The 17,923-nt window shown below is 58.7% G+C and overlaps 1 protein-coding gene across 5 annotated transcripts in view; it reads left to right on the plus strand.

The window, feature by feature from the left end:
- The window catches only part of CAPN15 (calpain 15), a 55,897-nt gene extending 38,967 nt beyond the window's left edge, over positions 1 to 16,930 (plus strand). For all 5 annotated transcript variants that reach the window (XM_082291825.1, XM_082291823.1, XM_082291824.1 and 2 more), the window contains 11 exons: positions 3,376 to 4,870; positions 8,164 to 8,372; positions 8,590 to 8,773; positions 11,442 to 11,665; positions 12,544 to 12,669; positions 13,279 to 13,431; positions 13,597 to 13,758; positions 14,399 to 14,625; positions 14,816 to 14,976; positions 15,233 to 15,411; positions 15,801 to 16,930. In XM_082291825.1, coding sequence (XP_082147951.1) covers positions 3,376 to 4,870; positions 8,164 to 8,372; positions 8,590 to 8,773; positions 11,442 to 11,665; positions 12,544 to 12,669; positions 13,279 to 13,431; positions 13,597 to 13,758; positions 14,399 to 14,625; positions 14,816 to 14,976; positions 15,233 to 15,411; positions 15,801 to 15,978 — 3,298 coding nt within the window. In that variant the 3' untranslated portion in view covers positions 15,979 to 16,930. The remainder of the gene's footprint in view (positions 1 to 3,375; positions 4,871 to 8,163; positions 8,373 to 8,589; positions 8,774 to 11,441; positions 11,666 to 12,543; positions 12,670 to 13,278; positions 13,432 to 13,596; positions 13,759 to 14,398; positions 14,626 to 14,815; positions 14,977 to 15,232; positions 15,412 to 15,800) is intronic.
- Positions 16,931 to 17,923: the final 993 nt, after the last annotated feature.

Consider the following 17,923-nt stretch of genomic DNA (forward strand, 5'->3'; position numbering starts at 1 on the left):
GAGAAGTGTGGAGCTTGGACAGGCTGAGGATGGATTTCTCCTTCAGCTGGTTCTGTTTTGGGAGGAAGTTGTTGCTGTGGGGCAGAGGCTGCTGCCACAGCCCACCATGTTCTGGTGTGGCTTGGACCATGTAAAGGCAGGTTCCAGCCTAGTGCCCTGTGGGATCTTTGCATCTAAATTTAATTCCATTCCAGGCAGGGACTGGAATTGTCCATCAGTCCTAGGCAGGGGTGTGGGGAAGGCAGGCTGGTGTCCTGCCAGTCACCAAGGCTGGGGGATTGGTGGCTGGGAACCCAGCACTGTGGGGTACAGCTGAAGGTTCGGGTCCCATGTCCTCTCCCGTTTCTGAGCATCTCCCACTCGCTTCCAGGGAAAACAGTGTGCAACAGCACGCAGAGAAGTCTCCTGTCAAAGCTTGTCACACTGGTGGCCCAGCCACTGCAGGACCTTTGAGGGAGGAGCTGATGGCCCTTCTGGAAGGCTTTTTGGTTTTCCCGAGAAGGTCAAGTAGGTGGAAATTCTAGCAGCACTTGGACAGTGTTAGGGGCCAACTCCTGTGGCATGGGGCGAGAAGATGGGACCAGGAGGGAGACAGTGTGACCAGAGGATGTCACAGCTTCCCAGGGCCATTCCAGCACACTGCAGTGTCCTGGCTTCCACCTCCCTTCCAGCTGCCTGGAGCCTGGATCTCCCACCCAGCCAAGTGAAACGGTGCTGCCTTCCCTGAGCCTGCAGCTTGTTGCTGATGCCACATCGAGCAGGTCTGGTGATGCGGCACATCCCAATGTCGCCTCGTGTGGTACTTCTGTCTGTTAGGTTGCCCTGCGTTTCTCTTCTCTATGGGAAGGGACAGGGTGATTCCTTCCACAGTCCTGTGGTGGCATTGCTAGAAGCCTTTTCCCGCTGGGTAGGACCATGGGGGTGTGAGGGATGTGCAGCGGGAAGGTTGGTGGCTGGATGTCCCCATCTACAGCAAGCACTGCGGCATCTGCACTTCGGGGTGGATTTTTTGGAGCCAGTGCTCTCCTGCACGGTGTGCACTGAGTAACAACAGCATGGAACGCTGCAGGAGGATGGAGCTGGATGGCATGGGCTGCTGACAGCCTTCCCCTGCCTTTTGCTGATGCCTGTGGTTTGATGAACCTCACCCAGTAAGACAAATGGATGTGACAGGATCGCGGTGCCCTTCATGGCCCCATTTGCTGCCAGAGCCGGGCAGCAGCTCCTTCTCCTCCTCTGCTCGAGGAGTGATCTCCCTTTCAGATGTTGTGGGCATGGTGCTGCTGCAGGGGAGAGGGATGCACAGTGGCTCCCAGCTGTAGGACTTGAGGCAGAAAAATCAATGTTTATATTTCTCTTAGCTGGGAATAACTCCAGTAAATAAACACCTTGCAGAGTTCAAACGATGCAGGCACTGTATATGAACCAGAATGAATTTTCAAGCTCTCTCTTGCAATAAAATGGATTTCTTGATTTCAGGCTTTATTTAGAGAAGTGTTTGATTTAAAAAGGGAGTTGAAGGTAACATCTGATCTCTGTAAGGTGGAGCTGCTCTTCCAGTGGCTGTGGAGCATGCTGTGGAAATGTGGTGGGATTGCTGCTGCTGCTGGAGTGTTCCCAGGAGAGTTTCTCATGTACCAGCCAAAGGGAGGGTCACTTCTCTCCTCCCCAGGGGGGTTCTGGCTGCATCCTCTGCCCCTCCAGACCCCGCTGCTGCATTGCAGTCTGCTCAGAGCCTTGGGAAGCTGCGTGTGCAGGTGCTGCTGCTTGGGATTCTGGAGACCAGCCAGGACCCGGTTCCTTCCACAGGCTGCACCGGCGTCTCGGAGCTGTCTGTGCCTGCCCTTTATGGGATTAAACACCCTCCTTCCCTTTGTCCCAGCCGGTGTGGTGGCTGAACTTGGTTGTTGAAGGGACACTGGAGAGGCAGCCAGTGGTGAGCCCACTGAGGTGCAGCTCCCATGACTTAGGCTGCTCGTGGTCTCTGGAGGTCTGACTTTGCTGTTCTTGGGAAGAGCTGAGGGCATGGCATGGACTTGGAGGCTTCTTCTGCACAGTTAACCCTGTCTGTGGTCTCAGGCAAGCAGAGCAGGGTAGAAGGGCTTGGAAGGGGCCTGCTCTGCTGGTGAGAGGCGCAGCTGACCTGGAGCTTGGGTTCAAGATTGGGTTTAAGACTTGGCTATCTTATCTGGGAGCAGGAGTGCATGGAGAGAGGGCTCCGGGCTCCTGGTGCATGTTTACCTGAGGGAGAGCTGGTTTGTCCTTGTGTGAAGGAGGAGGAAGCAGAAAACTCTGCTTTAGCCCCACCTTTGTTCCAAGCTGCAGGAAATGACCCTGACCAGGGGACAAAGGGCACCATGCAGGGCTGGGATTTGTTCTCAGTGTGAGTGCACACATGGCATCCTGAAAGCACCAGGAGGGCTACACTGGGGGAAGGCTGCTCCCTGCAACCATGGGCTGTGGAGCTGCTGCTGCTGCTGCACTTTCTGGAAATTGAACCTGCCTAGAAAACGTAATTGTGACCTCCTGCCCTGGGACGAGGTGATTCTGGCACGTGTTGGACCCATTCTCCCATCAGGGTTTCAGGCATTCCCAGGCAGCATTGGAGATTGAAACCAAGGGCTGGTGCAGCCAGAAGGGCATCATGGCCTCTCTGCTTCACAGATAAGTGGGGAAGCAGCTGGAGCTGGGACATGGTACCCCCCCTTTGCTGAGCTGGGAAGCTGCTGGTGAGCTGTCCTGGCACTGGTGCACCACGGAGCTACTGCTCCCAGGCTGGCTGGGCCAGGCTTCTGGCCCCAAAATCTACAGCCAGACAGAAACACCTCTGCACACCAAAACCTGCCTTCCTTGGCTTGGTGGTGTCTGGCCTGGGATAACAGAGTTATCCCAGTGTGGATAAGTGGTGTGGAGCTGAAAGGAGAGGAGGGAGACAGGAACAGGAAGTGAGACAGAGATGGTGGGGTGGAGTAAAGAAGGAGGAAAGAATTGATGCTGGAACAGCAAGAAGGCAGAGCAGGGTGTCAGCTCCTCCAGAGAGCTCCAAATAAGCTGCAGACACACAGAGTTGCCAGGGTTGGGCACAGAGGTGGTGTGTTTGCTCACCAGGGCATAACCCCACTGTAAGAATGGGGTCAGTGGGTGCTGGGGCTGCTTCTTTTGCCCTTCCTGGAGCATTTTAGATGGGAGCCAATGCATTGCCATGCACTTGGACAATTTATCAGTGCCAGAGGAGCAAGTGCCTGGAGCCCAGTGACTGGATTGATGGCTGTGCCCTTCCTGGAAGCAAGGTCCTGACCATGCCAGCCCAGGAAACACGTGGTACCCCTGCGTACCGGGTGGCCTTGGCCTCACGCTGTGTCTTCTCTCTTGCAGCCACTCCCACTCTCCCGGCTCCATGGCTGCCGTCCGCGAGTGGTCCTGCACCCGCTGCACCTTCCTGAACCCCGTGGGCCAGCGCCAGTGCTCCATCTGCGAGGCCCCCCGGCAGAAGCCCGACCTCAACCACATCCTGCGGCTCAGCGTGGAGGAACAGAAGTGGGCCTGTGCCCGCTGCACCTTCAGGAACTTTCTGGGCAAGGAAACCTGTGAGGTGTGTGGCTTCACCCCGGAGCCGGGACCCAGTGGCTCCCCTTTGCCCGTCATCAACGGCATCTTGCCCAAGCCTGCCGTGCTGGTGGAGCCCAAGGGCACGTCCAAGGAGGAGGCTGCCAAAGCGGAAAGCAGCAGCGAGGACTCGGAGGGGAAGAGCCCCGATGAAGCGGAGCTGGAGAGCGGCTGGGCTTGCCAGCGCTGCACCCTGCACAACACGCCCGTGGCCAACTCCTGCTCCGCCTGTGGTGGCCCACGCAAGCTCTCCCTGCCCAAGATCCCACCAGAGGCGCTGGTCGTCCCTGAAGTCATCACCCCGGCTGGATTCCACATGGCCCCCTCCACCCCGCAGCCTTTAGTCTCTGCAGAGATCTCTGATGGTGATGCCGTGGCCACCCAGGGCCCGGTGGCTATGGAACAAGAGGCCCAGAAGATACCAGCCTTCAGCCCCTTCTCCCCAGGGCTCCAGAACAACCCTGTGCCCCGAAGCCGGCGGGAGGTGCCCCCACAGCTGCAGATGCCGGGCCCCGAAGGCTCCCAGCCTGCGGCTGCAGGCGCCGCGGGGCAGAAGGGCTCTCCCCAAGGCCAGGCCAGGGCCGCCCCTGCCACGCGCTTCCCTGACCTGCTGTCCAACAAACGGCTGAGCGTGCTGGAGGAGGAGATGGAGGTGAGTCCGTCCCACTGGAAGTGCAGCTCCTGCTCCCTGCTCAACTCCGCCGGGGCCGGCAAGTGCGAGGTTTGCAGCACCCAAAAAGGCAGCGACACCATCAACCTGGTGGGGGACTCAGTGCGGTTCACCCCGTGCAGCCCCTCCAGCCCTGACTTCACCACCTGGTCCTGTTCCAAGTGCACCCTCAAGAACCCCACGCAGGCCCAGAAGTGCAAGGTGTGCGGCTCCTCCAAGCTGCACGGCTTCCAGGAGCACGGGGCGCCGGGCGAGCCGGCCCCGCGCTGCCCCGACTGCGGTGCCTGCGACAGGGCCGGCTGCTCCTGCGGCACCAAGGCCCCATCCGCACGCAAGGTGGCCCGGCTCTTCCCGGCCCCGCTGCCCAGCGGGCAGGAGAGGCCAGGCCAGTGGGCCTGTCCCGCCTGCACCCTGCTGAACGAGGTGAAGGCCAAGCACTGCGGCGCCTGCCACACGCCCCAGCAGTACGTGGCCCAGCGCAAGGGCCTCAAGCCCCTCAAGAGGAGGGAGAGCATGCACGTGGAGAAGAGGAGGCAAACGGATGAGGGCGAAGCCAAAGCCCTGTGGGAAAACATCGTGACCTTCTGCCGGGAGGTGAGTGCTTGCTTGTTCCCGGCTTCCCTTTCTGCCTCCCCCATAGCTCTGGGGCAGCACCTCCCATGCCTTGTGTTCCAAGGATCCCTTGCAGCAGCTGGATGCTGGTTGTTAACACTGAAATGTCGTGTTTTGGTGCAGAATAATCTCCAGGGTGAAGACATACAGCCCACTGCTGGTGCAAGGGTGATGAAGTCTAAAACCTAGTGCTAAAGCTGTTAACTCTGAAACCCAGTGGTGTTTTAAATCAAGGAGAGAGAACTTCTGGGATGAAGGGAACATCTGTAGGTGGTCAGTCCATCTCCTTCCAATGTCTAGTGGTGGGAAAGGCGGGGAGAGTGTGTCCAGGTTTGCTGGTGGCACTGCTGTCTGTGGAGGCAACAAGCAGAGGCTCAGGATGAGAGTGCAGGCAGAGGAACTGCTGCCACTGCCAGCAACTTCAGGTGTTTCAGAACCATGAGCTGGGCCTTGGCGTTCTTGGTTTGGGTGTTGCAAAATGAAGAAGTGCAGCACAAATGGCCCCTCCTGTTCTGGGCAGGCCAGCTGAGCTGGAGCTGTAGCCTGGTTCTAGTTGAAGGTCTCAGGAATATGTGCCAGCACCCACCTTCCCACTGTGAAGTATCTGGTTCAGTCAGTTGGGTTTCAGCCTCAAACACCACTCTGATGGCCTCATTTTTATTCCCTGTATGGCATTAAAAGCTCCTGTGAATGCTGCTTTCTCTGGCCTCCTTTTGGGGGAAGCCTCCAGCTCTTCTGGACCAGATGGAAAGGGAGTTGCAGTCCCATTTTGACGTACAGACAAGGCTTTTCCTGCCCAGTCTGAGGAGCGTGTCCATTTCTGTGCCTCCAGTGCACAGTCCAGGGAACAGAGATGTTTGGCTCGGAGGGGAAGCTCTGAGAATGATCCTGTTTTGGGGTTGCGTTTTTTTAAATTACTGCGTGTCCTTCCTAACAGGCGTGGGTGTCTTTATAGCAGAGACCCAGATTCTGCTTATCCCCGTCTTTTAGGCAAGTGAATAGCCTCTTTTGTAGGCAGGGAACATCTGTTACATCAGGAATCAGGCCTGAAGGATGAATCATGACGATGGCCAGGCTGAATTAGCAGTGTGGCACTGCCAGGAAGGGGAGCCTGCCCTGCCCCGTGCCACAGTGCTCGATCAGAGCTTTGGCTGAGCCTGTTGTGCTCCTTAACCCACCCATAAAGGGCTGTTAGATCAGCATGGGCCATCTCCCCAAAAATCCCCCTACAGCCGAACCTCGGCTGTGCTCCAACACTGTTCAGGTGTGAGGTTAGGCCTGGCAGCAGTGCAGGGACAGTGCTGCTCCCGCCCCTGTGCTCGCTCCGCTCCCGGTGTCCCTCCCAGTGCTCCTGTTCAGGCTGCCGTGTGAGGCAGCCTCCAAGCTCCCTGCTGTTCGAGTGTTTCCCAGGCTGTTCAGCCTTCCCCTGGAGGAGTCAGGCTGGCCAAGTTCTCCTCCGTCTGTTGTTCCCCTGCCCCACATCATGTGGAGCAGCCCCTCTTGCTGCTCCCTGCCAGCATTTCTGCTCGAGCTCCTGCTGTGGGTTTTCCTTTCTCTGCTATTCCAGGGATGCCTTTTACAACTCAGTGTGTGGTCCCTATTTTAGCTTTACCCTTTCTCTTCTGTCAGGGAGCAGTGCAGAGCTGACTTCTTCCACTGCAATCATGGAATCAGAATGGTTTGGGTTGGAGGGGACCTTAAAGCTCATCTCATTCCAACCCAGCCAACCCACCTCACCTTCCACCAGACCAGATTATTTCAAACCCCATCCAGCCTGGCCTGGAACACTTCCACAGATGGGGCAGCCACAGCTTCCCTGGGCAGCCTGGGCCCGGGCCTCCCCACCCTCACAGGGAAGAATTTTCCCCCAATATCCAGTCCAAATTTCTCCTGTTTAAAACTTTCCCCTTGTCCCATCACTATTTGTCCATGTGAAAAATTGCTTTGCCTTTTATTTATAAGCCCCTTTAGGCCCTGGAAGGGGCTCTGAGCTCTCCCTGGAGCCTTCTCCTCTCCAGGTGAGCACCCCCAGCTCTCCCAGCCTGGCTCCAGAGCAGAGGGGCTCCAGCCCTGGGAGCTGGATCTCCATGGCCTCCTCTGGACATGTTCTAAAAGATCCACATCTTTCTTGTGCTGAGTCCTCCAGAGCTGGGGTCTCACAAGGACAGAGCAGAGGGGGAGAATGCCATCCCTCATGTCCTCATGGCCCTGCACAGCAGGTTCCTGCAGAGCCCAGGATGGGTCACATCCCAGTCCCCAGCCAGGACATGACTGAGCTGCTGGAACGGTGGCTGCTCCTCAGCTGCACGGGGCAGACGCTCCCCTGAGAGAGCAGGACAGCTATTAGCTGCAAAACACCCTCCTGCAAAAGAGGAGCTGGAGGTGCTAATTGAGGTACCACAAAGGAAGCATTCACGTAGGATTGCCACAAAAGAGGAGGTCAACTACTAGTTCGGTGTGCACAAAGCTAATTTAAATCAGAGCCAGCTTTTGCTGAAAGAATTTAATTTCATTTAATTAACAATAACAAAGAAACACCTGTTCTCATTTCACCCCGTGTTAGACTGAAAAAGCCACCACTTCTCCACTTGGTGAAGTTCTGTGCTTCCATCCGTGTGGTTATTGCCTGTGGGATTACCTGCCCTTCCACCCATCCTATTTATTTATTTATTACGCAGCAGCTATTGCAGGAGGGCTGGGATGTGGGATACCCTCACTCTGGAATTGCTTGCCTGCTTGTGGTGTGGCTGAATGCAATTGCAAAAGCTGCCCCTCCCATTCCCCATGGATGTGCCTGGGAGGTGGCACAGGGCTGCCAAGCCCAGCGTGTCCCCTCCGGGGCAGGGACAAGGCTCGGGTTGAGGAGTGTTTGTGTGCCAGGTGGCTCCTCGCAGCCTTGCTGTTTGCAGGCTTTGCTGCTTTTGGAGGCAGCCAAGGCCCCCCACAGCCCAGCTTTTAGCACCAGCACAAAGTGTGAGACGGTCCCTGCCCGGGGAGGCTCCTGTGAAACAGAAAAAGGCAGATTGGAGTCACAGCCCGGAGAGGTGAGCCCGAGGCAAGGCTGAATGCTGGACCCGAAGCCCAGAAAGCATCTCTGCTGCTGCCAGCAGACACCAGCCCAGTCCTGCCCCCCTGCAGGGCTGGCAAGGGACTGCCTGGGCCAAGCAGGGGGGCCGGGGGCTCTGCTCTTTCTCAGGGAGACACTGGAAGGCTCTCCAGGCCCTCCAGTCCCAAGTAGCTCCAAGTGATGCTCTCCTTACCTTTTGCTCTCACAGAACAAAGTCAATTTTGTAGACGACAGTTTCCCCCCTGGGCCCAAGTCCGTGGGGTTCCCGGAAGGTGACAGCGTGCAGCAGCGGGTGAAGCAGTGGCTGCGGCCCCATGAGATCAACTGCAGCATCTTCAAGGACCGGTCAGTGAAGTGGTCAGTGTTCCGCACACCCCGGCCCTCGGACATCCTGCAGGGACTGCTGGGAAACTGCTGGTAAGGGCGAGTGAGCCGGGCTGACACCTTCCCTCCCCTTCCCTCTTTCCCCCCCCTCTTCCTCCAGCTCCAGCTCGGCCCCCTCAGCCCTACTCAAACCCATTTGTGCCCCCAGGCTGTAGCCCATGCTCTGCCTCACCCCCTCCCAGCGCTGCGTGGCCGGGCAGCTCGTGCTGCCTGCCCGTGCCCCGCTGAGGCCGCCCCGCCTGCCCGGCAGGTTCCTGAGTGCCCTGGCCGTGCTGGCCGAGCGGCCGGAGCTGGTGGAGAGGGTGATGATCACCAGGACCCTGTGCCCTGAGGGTGCCTACCAGGTGCGGCTGTGCAAGGACGGCACGTGGACCACGGTGCTGGTGGATGACATGCTGCCCTGCGATGAGTGCGGGTACCTGCTCTTCTCCCAGGTCGGTGCCAAGGGGGGGAATAGGGTGGGCAGTGCTCCAGGGGTCAGGGAGGCTCACCCCAGGCTCTCCCAGGAGAGACAGAGGGAAGAGGTACTGCTGGGGTTCATGTGAGGCCCCTACTTCATGCTGCATTTAGAGTCATAGAGTCATTAAGGCTGGAAAAGGCCCCAAAGATCATCAAGTCCAACCACTGATCAAATGCCCCCATGCCCACTAATCCATGCCACAAAGCACCACGTTGACTCGTTTTTTGAACATTTCCAGGGATGGTGACTCCACCACTGCCCTGGGCAGCCCATTCCAGTGCCTGACCACCCTTCCCATGAAGGAATTTTCCTCAATATCCAACCTAAACCTCCCCTGGCCCAGCCTGAGGCCGTTCCCTCTCCTCCTGTCCCTGTTCCCTGGCAGCAGAGCCCGACCCCCCCGGCTGCCCCCTCCTGTCAGGGACTTGTGCAGAGCCACAAGGTCCCCCCTGAGCCTCCTTTGCTCCAGCCTGAGCCCCTTTCCCAGCTCCCTCAGCCGCTCCTGGGGCTCCAGCCCCTTCCCCAGCTCTGTTCCCTTCCCTGGACACGCTCCAGCCCCTCAATGTCCTTCTTGTCGTGCCAGGTGCCATTGACCTTCTTGCCCACCTGGGCACATCTGGCTCATGTTGGGCTGCTGCCCAGCAGCACTCCCAGGTCCTTCCCACCGGATGCTTCCCAGCTGCTCTGCCCCAAGCCTGAAGCTGCTGGTGGATGCTGTGACACAAATGCAAGATCCAGCACTGGCTGCACCCTGTTTGCAGCTGAGGACACTGCTCTTTGCTGTGTCCTCAAGACAGCTGAACTCTTTGAGGCCATAATACCCATCTACTTAGGCCCCTTTTGGCATTTTCCAGGCTTGCAGTGAAGAAGTTTCATTTACAGTTGCACCACAGCCACTTCACTTGCAGGGAAAACCACCCTTACTCTTCTCATAAAAGGAAAACATTTTAACCTGTGCTTTGCACTGCAAGGGACTGAGGGAAAGCTGTTTCCTTCCTCTGAGGGGAGGTCTGGCAGCTTGGCTTTGCCACGGAGGGACTGTGGAGAGGGAGGGGATGGCACACGGAGCAGCCTGTTCCGAGCCGGTGCCCAGTTGCTCTGAGCACACTGGGGTGGCATCTGCTCGGATCAGTGGAGCTCCCTCAGCCCCTCCAGGACGTTGCTGTGCCCTGCCCTGCCCTGCCTGCCAGGCCCAGGGGCACTTGCTGGGATCATGTCCATGAAGGAGACTGAGAACGTCTCTATTGAAACTCAGGCGGCAAAATCTGCCAAAGAAAACAAAGTACCACTGTCAGGAGGAGACAGGCACTGGGACTGCTGGCTTGGATTTCGTTCTGCAAATGCAGTCCTCTGCATTTTGACACACAGCCATGTCAGGACAGGACTCAAACTTTGGAGAAGGGAAGAAGAAGGAGTTTGTGTCTACATTCTGCCTCTCCGTAGACAGAGGATATGGATGCATTTCTTTATTTCAGCATAAGATTTACCTGTCTTGGTTTTTACCTTTTTCATCCATCTTTCATGAATTTCAAGTCTGCTTTTGGGGTTTTTTTAAGATTGAAGGTTTTCACATGAGCTGGACTTGCTTTGCCTCTGTTTCCAGGGGCATCTGAATCGTGATGAGATTTTTCTGCAGAGTATTCAGCTGTGGGAGCTGGATGTGGGGGATAAAAAAGGAAAAACAGAGTTTTAAAAATAAAAGAAAATCAGGCTCCTATCTGAGCTCCCTGGCTGTGGCTCAGGCAGAAATAAACAACATGGATTTTGTTGAGTGAAGGACCCAAAAACCAGCAAAAAGCACTTATAAGCTCTCTTTATCCATCAGAAGGAAATCTTCACTGCCCTCCTTTCCTCTGCCAGCTCTTGGCTGCCACCTGTGAGTCACAACAGTCACAATGTACCAGTGATTTTCCCTGCTGCTCTCCAAGCACCGGATACCAAACCCCATTTGCTGGGAAAAAACTTGCATCTTGTAATTAGGCCTTGTAGTTGTTCCCTGTGCTGGAGTAGAGGACTTTGCTGGTCCAAGTTTTTGGAGCTTGTCCTTGAAGCAGTGTCTGTGTTCCCTGGGTGACATCCAGTCAGTCCCATGTCTGTGTGCGCTCTGGGCAACCTCCTCTGCCAGAGGGGTGTTGGTTTGGGTTTGCAGAGGTGTGTGAGTTAAAGGCAGCTGTTCCAGATGTGCTCCACATCACAGAATCCTAGAATGTCCTCACTGGGAAGGGACCCACAAGGATCATGAGTCCAGCTCCTGGCCCTGCACAGGACACCCCAGCAATCCCACCCTGTGCCTGAGAGCATTGTCCAAACACTCCTGGAGCTCTGGAAGCCTTGGTCCAGGTTGAAGTGGACAGAAGGGGCTCAGGCTGGGCGCCCACCCTGCCAGCCCAACTCCTGGGCACCCCAGGGTGCAGCTCTGTCAGCATCCAGGCCTCTTCCAGGACTTTTTCCCAAGGGGAATTAAACTGTGCAAACAAAACTGAGCAGAGAGCGAATGAATCACCCATGACCAAGGTGACAAACCCCTGGCATGGCCTTGCTACTCCTGCCTCTCCAGCCCCAGGAAGGCTGGCAGAGGTGGGTGTGAGGGGCTTTCCCACCTGCTGCCCAGGGTGGTGATGTGTCCCTCCCTCTCTCTGCAGGCCCAGAGGAAGCAGCTGTGGGTGGCCCTCATCGAGAAGGCGCTGGCCAAGCTGCACGGTTCGTACTTCGCCCTCCAGGCCGGGCGTGCCATCGAAGGCCTGGCCACGCTCACGGGGGCCCCCTGCGAGAGCCTGATGCTGCAGGTCAGCTCCACTAACCCTCGCGAGGAGCCCATTGACACTGACCTCATCTGGGCCAAAATGCTGAGTTCTAAGGAGGCTGGGTAAGACGAGGCAGGAGCAGGGACACTGGAGAGGGGGGTGAGGGGGAGCATTCTTGTCTTTGGAGGCTCAGGAGAGGGGTTACTGCATTAGCTGGGGCGGAGTCCTCCACCCTTGCCACTCATCTGGAGCATTGGTGGAGCTCCCACTCGAAGCTCTAAGACATTATTTCTCCTGTGAGTAATTCTCATACAAAATTAAGAGCCTGGTGAACTTCCCTGCACGTTGCTGCTGTCTTGCAGGAGTTAGGAAGTGGCACTGAGCCCACTTGCTTTGCTTTGAGCTTTTTTGTTGTGTGAATGCTTGACCCTGCACATGTCCCCCACCCATATGTGACATCTTTGCTAGTGCCAGTCTAGAGGGGGCACAGCCAAAGCAGAGACCCCCTGCTCATCACTCTGCCAGGAGGGCAGCTGGGTTGGCTGAAGGCTGGGGTATGGGGCCACATGGATGGATAGCTCCCAGCACATGGTGTCCCCCTGACTGGTGCAGGCCTCCTGCCCCAAATAGTGTCCTCACCCCTGCCAACTTGTCTAGCTGATAGACCACCTGCCTTCTCTGTGGCTTTCTGCCAGCCAGCAGAAGTGGGCAAGACCCTAGGGCCTGGCAGAAATTGGGGGAGGTTTGGGCAAAGCTCCCCAGTGCAGAGCAGCTCTCCTTGGAGCCTGGGCTTGGCGTGCCCGTGGGCAAGGAGAGGGAGCTCTGGCCAGAGGGGTTGGCCACTGCCTGGGGAGTGGTGTTGATCCCAACTGTGTTGTTGCAGAGAGGGAGCATCCAGCAGCCTCCTGGGGGAAAGCTGTCCCATGCCTTGAGTGGCAGGGACGAGCTTCCCCCCATGCCAGGCCTGGCAGGACCCCGAGGGTTTGCTGTCCCTGTGCAGGTTCCTCATGGGCGCATCCTGTGGCGGAGGCAACATGAAGGTGGATGATGTGGCCTACGAGAGCATGGGGCTCCGGCCCCGGCACGCCTACTCCATCCTGGACGTGCGGGATGTGCAGGGCTTCAGGTGAGCTCGGGCTGGAGTCTGCCGTGGCACAGCAGCTGCTCCTGCCAGCAGTCCCAGCAGAAACCCTGGGGACGGACAACTGAGGGCATGGTGGACAGGACCCTGGGGACTCTGGTGTCCCCTCCTCATGGCCAGCAAGGATGACACCATCCTAGAGTGTCACATAAATGCTGTTGTCATAGAAGCTGTCCTTGCCTGCTGCTGGCTCCATGTCCAGGGGTAGAATGTTTCACCTGGTTTACAAGACACACAGGATGGAGTTGCTCTCTCACTTCAGTGAGGTACTCAGAGCATCCCGTTCACCTTTGGATGGAGGGGGGATAGAAATTGGTGCCACCCTGACAGCTGAGCTGCTGTAGGATGCTGTATTTTCAGCCATGTCACTCTCAGCAGCCTCTGCCCTGCTGAGCCTTTCCCCACAGCACCCAGCTGAGCCCCTTTGGGCAGGGAAGGGCAAAGGGAGCAGCAGCAGGTCCAGAGCTGCAGGACAGGGACATCTGGGGTCACACATTAGTTCTGGGAAGGCAGGAGTGATGGGGTGTCCTTTGTGGGGGGCTGCCTGGGTCTCCCCTCCCTCCTGGGTCTCTGACACTTCTCCCTTTCCCCCAGGTTACTGCGTCTCCGGAACCCCTGGGGCCGCTTCTCCTGGAACGGCAGCTGGTCGGACGAGTGGCCGCACTGGCCGCTCCCCCTGCGCCACGACCTGATGCCCCATGGCAGCAGTGAGGGCGTCTTCTGGATGGAGTACAGCGACTTCATCAAGTATGGCACTGCCAGAGGCAGAGCTGTGGGGTGGAGAACAGGGCAGGGACAGAAAACGGGACACAGGGTCACAATGGGGGAGGTGGGACCGGTCATCCCTAGGGAATGTGGGTGTCCTGCAGCATCCAGCGTGCCCCATTGGGACTGAGCCCAGCTTCCCCACAGGTATTTTGACTCTGTGGATATCTGCAAGCTCCATTCGGACTGGCACGAGGTGCGTGTGCAGGGCATGTTCCCCAACAAGGCCAACGGGCCGGTGACGGTGACGTCGCTGACGGTGTTGGAGCGCGCAGCCCTGGAGTTTGCCCTCTTCCAGGAGGGCAGCAGGTGAGCTGGGCAGGGCAGCGAAACTGGGGGGGCTCAGCCTGGAGAAAAGGAGGCTCAGGGGGGACCTTGTGGCTCTGCACAAGTCCCTGACAGGAGGGGGCAGCCGGGGGTGGGGTCAGGCTCTGCTTTCAGGCAGGACAAGGGGAAACGGCCTCAAGTTGCACCATGGGAGGATTAGGTTGGATATTGGGAAAATTTTTTCACTGGAAGGGTGGTCAGGCACTGGCACAGCTGCCCAGGGCAGTGGTGGAGCCCCCATCCGTGGAAGGATTTGAAAGCTTTATGGATGTGGGGACATGGTTTAGTGGTGACTTGGCAGTGCTGGGGGAACGGTTGGACTCGATGATCTTAGAGGACTTTCCCAGCATTAATGATTCCACAGCTCTGTGATTCTGTGGGCCAAGAAGAAATCCAAATACATTGGTCTCTCACCACATGGCATCCCCCAGGGTCACAGAGCTCAGAGATGGGCCGCCATCACCATCTCTCCAGATCTTGGGAACTGCTCATGTTTAGCTGGAAACCAACCCCTGAATCCAGGGCTGCTCCCGGGGCTGGATATCTGGGGCAGTGGGATAGCTCTTCCCTGGATCTGCTGCCTGTGTCCTGGGTGACGTGTGACCCTTCCTTCCTGACCCAGGAGGTCGGACACAGTGGACAGCCACTTGCTGGACCTGTGCATCATGGTTTTCCGGGCCACCTTCACCAGTGGGAACAAGCTGAGCCTGGGCCGGCTGATGGCCCACAGCAAACGAGCCGTCAAGAAGTTCGTCAACTGCGACGTGATGCTGGAGCCGGGCGAATACGCCGTCGTGTGCTGTGCCTTCAACCACTGGAGCGCTGCCCTGGCCGGCCCTGCTGCCCAGGGTGAGGGGATGGAGGGGCCCTGGGGGAGGGAGAGGTGCCAAAGCCCTTGGTCCTCATCATGGGGATCTTCCTGAGGGTGGAGGTTGCATGTTGCACATGCATCAGCTCAGGAGCACCGTGCTCCCGGGGACTGTCACTGTGGGCTTGGTGACAGTCTCCCTGATCCCCCTTCCTCCGGGTGTCTCTGCAGCTTCCAGTCCCACCAGCAGCCGACCAGCCACTGATTATTCCAGCTACATCCTGGCCATCTACAGCTCCCGCCTGGTGATGGTGGAGCAGGTGGAGGCACAGCCCACAACACTGGCAGATGCCATCATCCTGCTGACCGAGAACAAGGGCGAGCGCCATGAGGTGGGTGGGGGGCACAGGGCAGGGGCTGCAGTGGGGAGGGGGATGATGCTGCCAGAGGGAGCCTGGGCCTGTGGTGTCCTCGGTCAGGCTCTGGCTGCCACCCCTGGATCCCCACCCCCTTTGCTCCCTGGGGCAGCGTGGGGCACCCCAGCAGATGGGCAGCCCTTGGCTAGAGTGGAAGATGCCAGTGCAGGGCTTTTGATTTGGGGCCGGGGGTGCCCAGAGGCTTCATCCCTTTCCCTGCTGTCTGCCCCAGGGCCGTGAGGGGATGACCTGCTACTACCTGACCCACGGCTGGGCGGGGCTCATCGTGGTGGTGGAGAACCGGCACCCCAAGTCCTACCTGCACGTGCAGTGCGACTGCACCGACAGCTTCAACGTGGTGTCCACACGCGGCAGCCTCAAGACGCAGGACAGCGTCCCACCCCTGCACAGGTCCGGGGTAGGCAGGGGTGGGTTCTGGGGGCTGCCACGGGGCTGGCAGGAGGCTGGGAGTGAGGCAGAGGGGCTGGCAGGGGGGCATGGACAGGGTGGGATTGTCGAGGCAGAGGTGGGATTGTCGAGGCAGAGGTGGGATTGCCAGGGCAGAGGTGGGATTGTCAGGACAGAGGTGGGATTGTCAGGGTAGAGATGGGATTGCCAGGACAGAGGGGGGATTGTCAGGACAGAGGTGGGATTGTCAGGACAGAGGTGGGATTGTCAGGGTAGAGATGGGATTGCTGGGGCACTGGTGGGATTCCTGGGGCAGAGATGGGATTGTGGGGCAGAGGTCAGGGATTGCCGGGCTGGAGGCTGCTGCCCTGAGCCCGTGGCTCCCTCCACAGGCAGGTGTTGGTGATCCTGTCCCAGCTGGAGGGTAATGCTGGCTTCTCCATCACGCACCGCCTGGCACACCGCAAAGCCACCCAGGCCTTCCTCAATGACTGGATGCTGACGAAGGGCACCCACAACCCGCTGCTCACGCCCGAGGTCGCCGGGCTGCACGGCCCCCGGCCCCTATGACGAAGCGCCTTCCCCTCCCCACCCTGCTGCCCGTTCCTGTCACCGAGCCTCTGGCCCGGGGTGCCCCCCGAGCCGCCAGCGCTGAGCCGTGGGGCAGAGCCGGACTGGCACCCCCAGCACTTTGCCCCACACCACGGGGCCGGGGCGAGTTCTCAGGGCCAGCACCAGCCCTGCCCGCTGCCCCCCGCCCTGGCACTGCTGCCCCCACGCACTTTACGAGGAGCGGCTGGGGGCACGGGGCCATCTCAGGATCCCACCTGCCCCGTACCTGTGCTGGGCCCGGTGCCCTCTGCCCGCCCCAGGGGCTGTGGGAGAGGGAGGGGCTGGAGGTTGCTGTCAAGGCCCTTCCCAGGCACCACGCTCAGGACTCTGCCCCTTCCCGCAGCGCCAGGGTGCTGGCGCTGCAAAAAGAAGAATATACCTCTGATGTCTGTCCGTCTGTGTGACCCTCCGTCTGTCCCCGGGCCCTTCCCGCTGTCTCGTTGCCCCCTTTGTCTGCTGCCAGGACCTGCGTGGCGCTGAGGTCAGGCCGGAGGGTGCTAGGGTCATGCTGCCATGGTGCCACCCATGCCGGGGACCCCCACCTACCCCACCCATCCCAGGTGCCAGGGCTGGAGCGGGGGAGAGGGCACAGGGTTGTTGCAGAAAGCTGCTGCTGAGGGGTTTTCGCTGTAATTGGGGTGAAACTCGGAGGTTTCAGCACCTCCTCCTCGGCTCCAGGTGGGGAGCGAGGCCTTGGGGTGCTGCTCGCGGGGGCTGCGGCCCCGGGCCCGCTCACCCTGTCACACAAGTGTCACTATGCAAAGGCGGCCGGGGGGAGCAGTGCCTGCAGAGAAGCCATGGCCCGAGCTGGGCTCAGCCCCCCGGGCACTGCCCTGTGGGCCCCCCCGTGCCCCATGGAGGAAGGGGGGGCAGCAGGTACAGACCCGGGCTCGGGGAGCAGTTCCCTGGAGTTACCACGAGTCCGTGTGCTGGGGAGGGCGGGTTTTGGGGGGAAGGGGAGAGCCCCCTCCTCCAGAGCCCGAGTGCTGCAGGAGGCAGTGAGCACAAGGTGAGGGCTGCACCTCGGGGTGTTGCTGGCCCCGTGGGTGCTCCGAGGTGGGGGCTGATCCTGGGGGGAGCTGCACCCCACGTTTTCAGGGCATCGTGGCTCTCCGACTCGACGTATGTGTGTGTGTGTGTGTGTGTGTTTTGGGGGTCCCCCTGTGTGCCCTCTCCTTCCTGAGCTGTGTGGACCTTCAGCTGAGGGGGGGTGATGGGCAATACTGGACCCTGTTCTGGCAGGGACTGTGCTGGGGGGTCTAGAACCCCAAATCCTGCACCCCAAACCCTGCACCAGCGGCTGGGCTGGGCAGGGGGTGTGGGGGGCTCTGCCCAGCCTGTCCCTCTGTGTCCCCCAGGGATTGAGGGGTGGCAGGGGGGTGGGCTGCCCTGGCACCCTCCCAGCCCCCCCAGCCAGGGCTGCTGAGCCAAGCTCTGTCCGTATTTTTGTTTGTTGTTCCGTTTTCTCTCTTTCCAGCTCCTTCCTCCTTGGGATGATTTGTCCTTCACTTTTTTTTTTCTCCTCTCTCTTTCTGTCTTTCTGAGCTGTGAATATTTTTAACCCTGTAAATACTGTCCAGCTCTTCAGAATCATAGGATATTTTATCAATTGTAAATCAGATCAGTAATCCCTGTATGATACGAATTATCCATGGGTGGTTTTCAAACTCAGGTTCTGACGGACCAAATAAAGTTTTGTTTTTTACTGAAGCTGCCTGGTTTTGCTGTGGAAGAGACGAAAGGGATGAGGGGGCAGGTTTGGGGGTCAAAGCAATGGGTCTTGAAGGCATTTCCGTGGAGCAGTGACAGTCGGTGGTGTGCTGGGGGGGAGAGCTGAGCACCAAAAAAAAGGGGAATTCGAAGTTGTTGTTTAGCTGCACTTCGGGGCACGGGGGCACAGAAA

Source organism: Coloeus monedula (assembly GCF_965178545.1).
Source record: "Coloeus monedula genome assembly, chromosome: 16".
NCBI classification, from domain to species: Eukaryota; Metazoa; Chordata; class Aves; order Passeriformes; family Corvidae; genus Coloeus; species Coloeus monedula.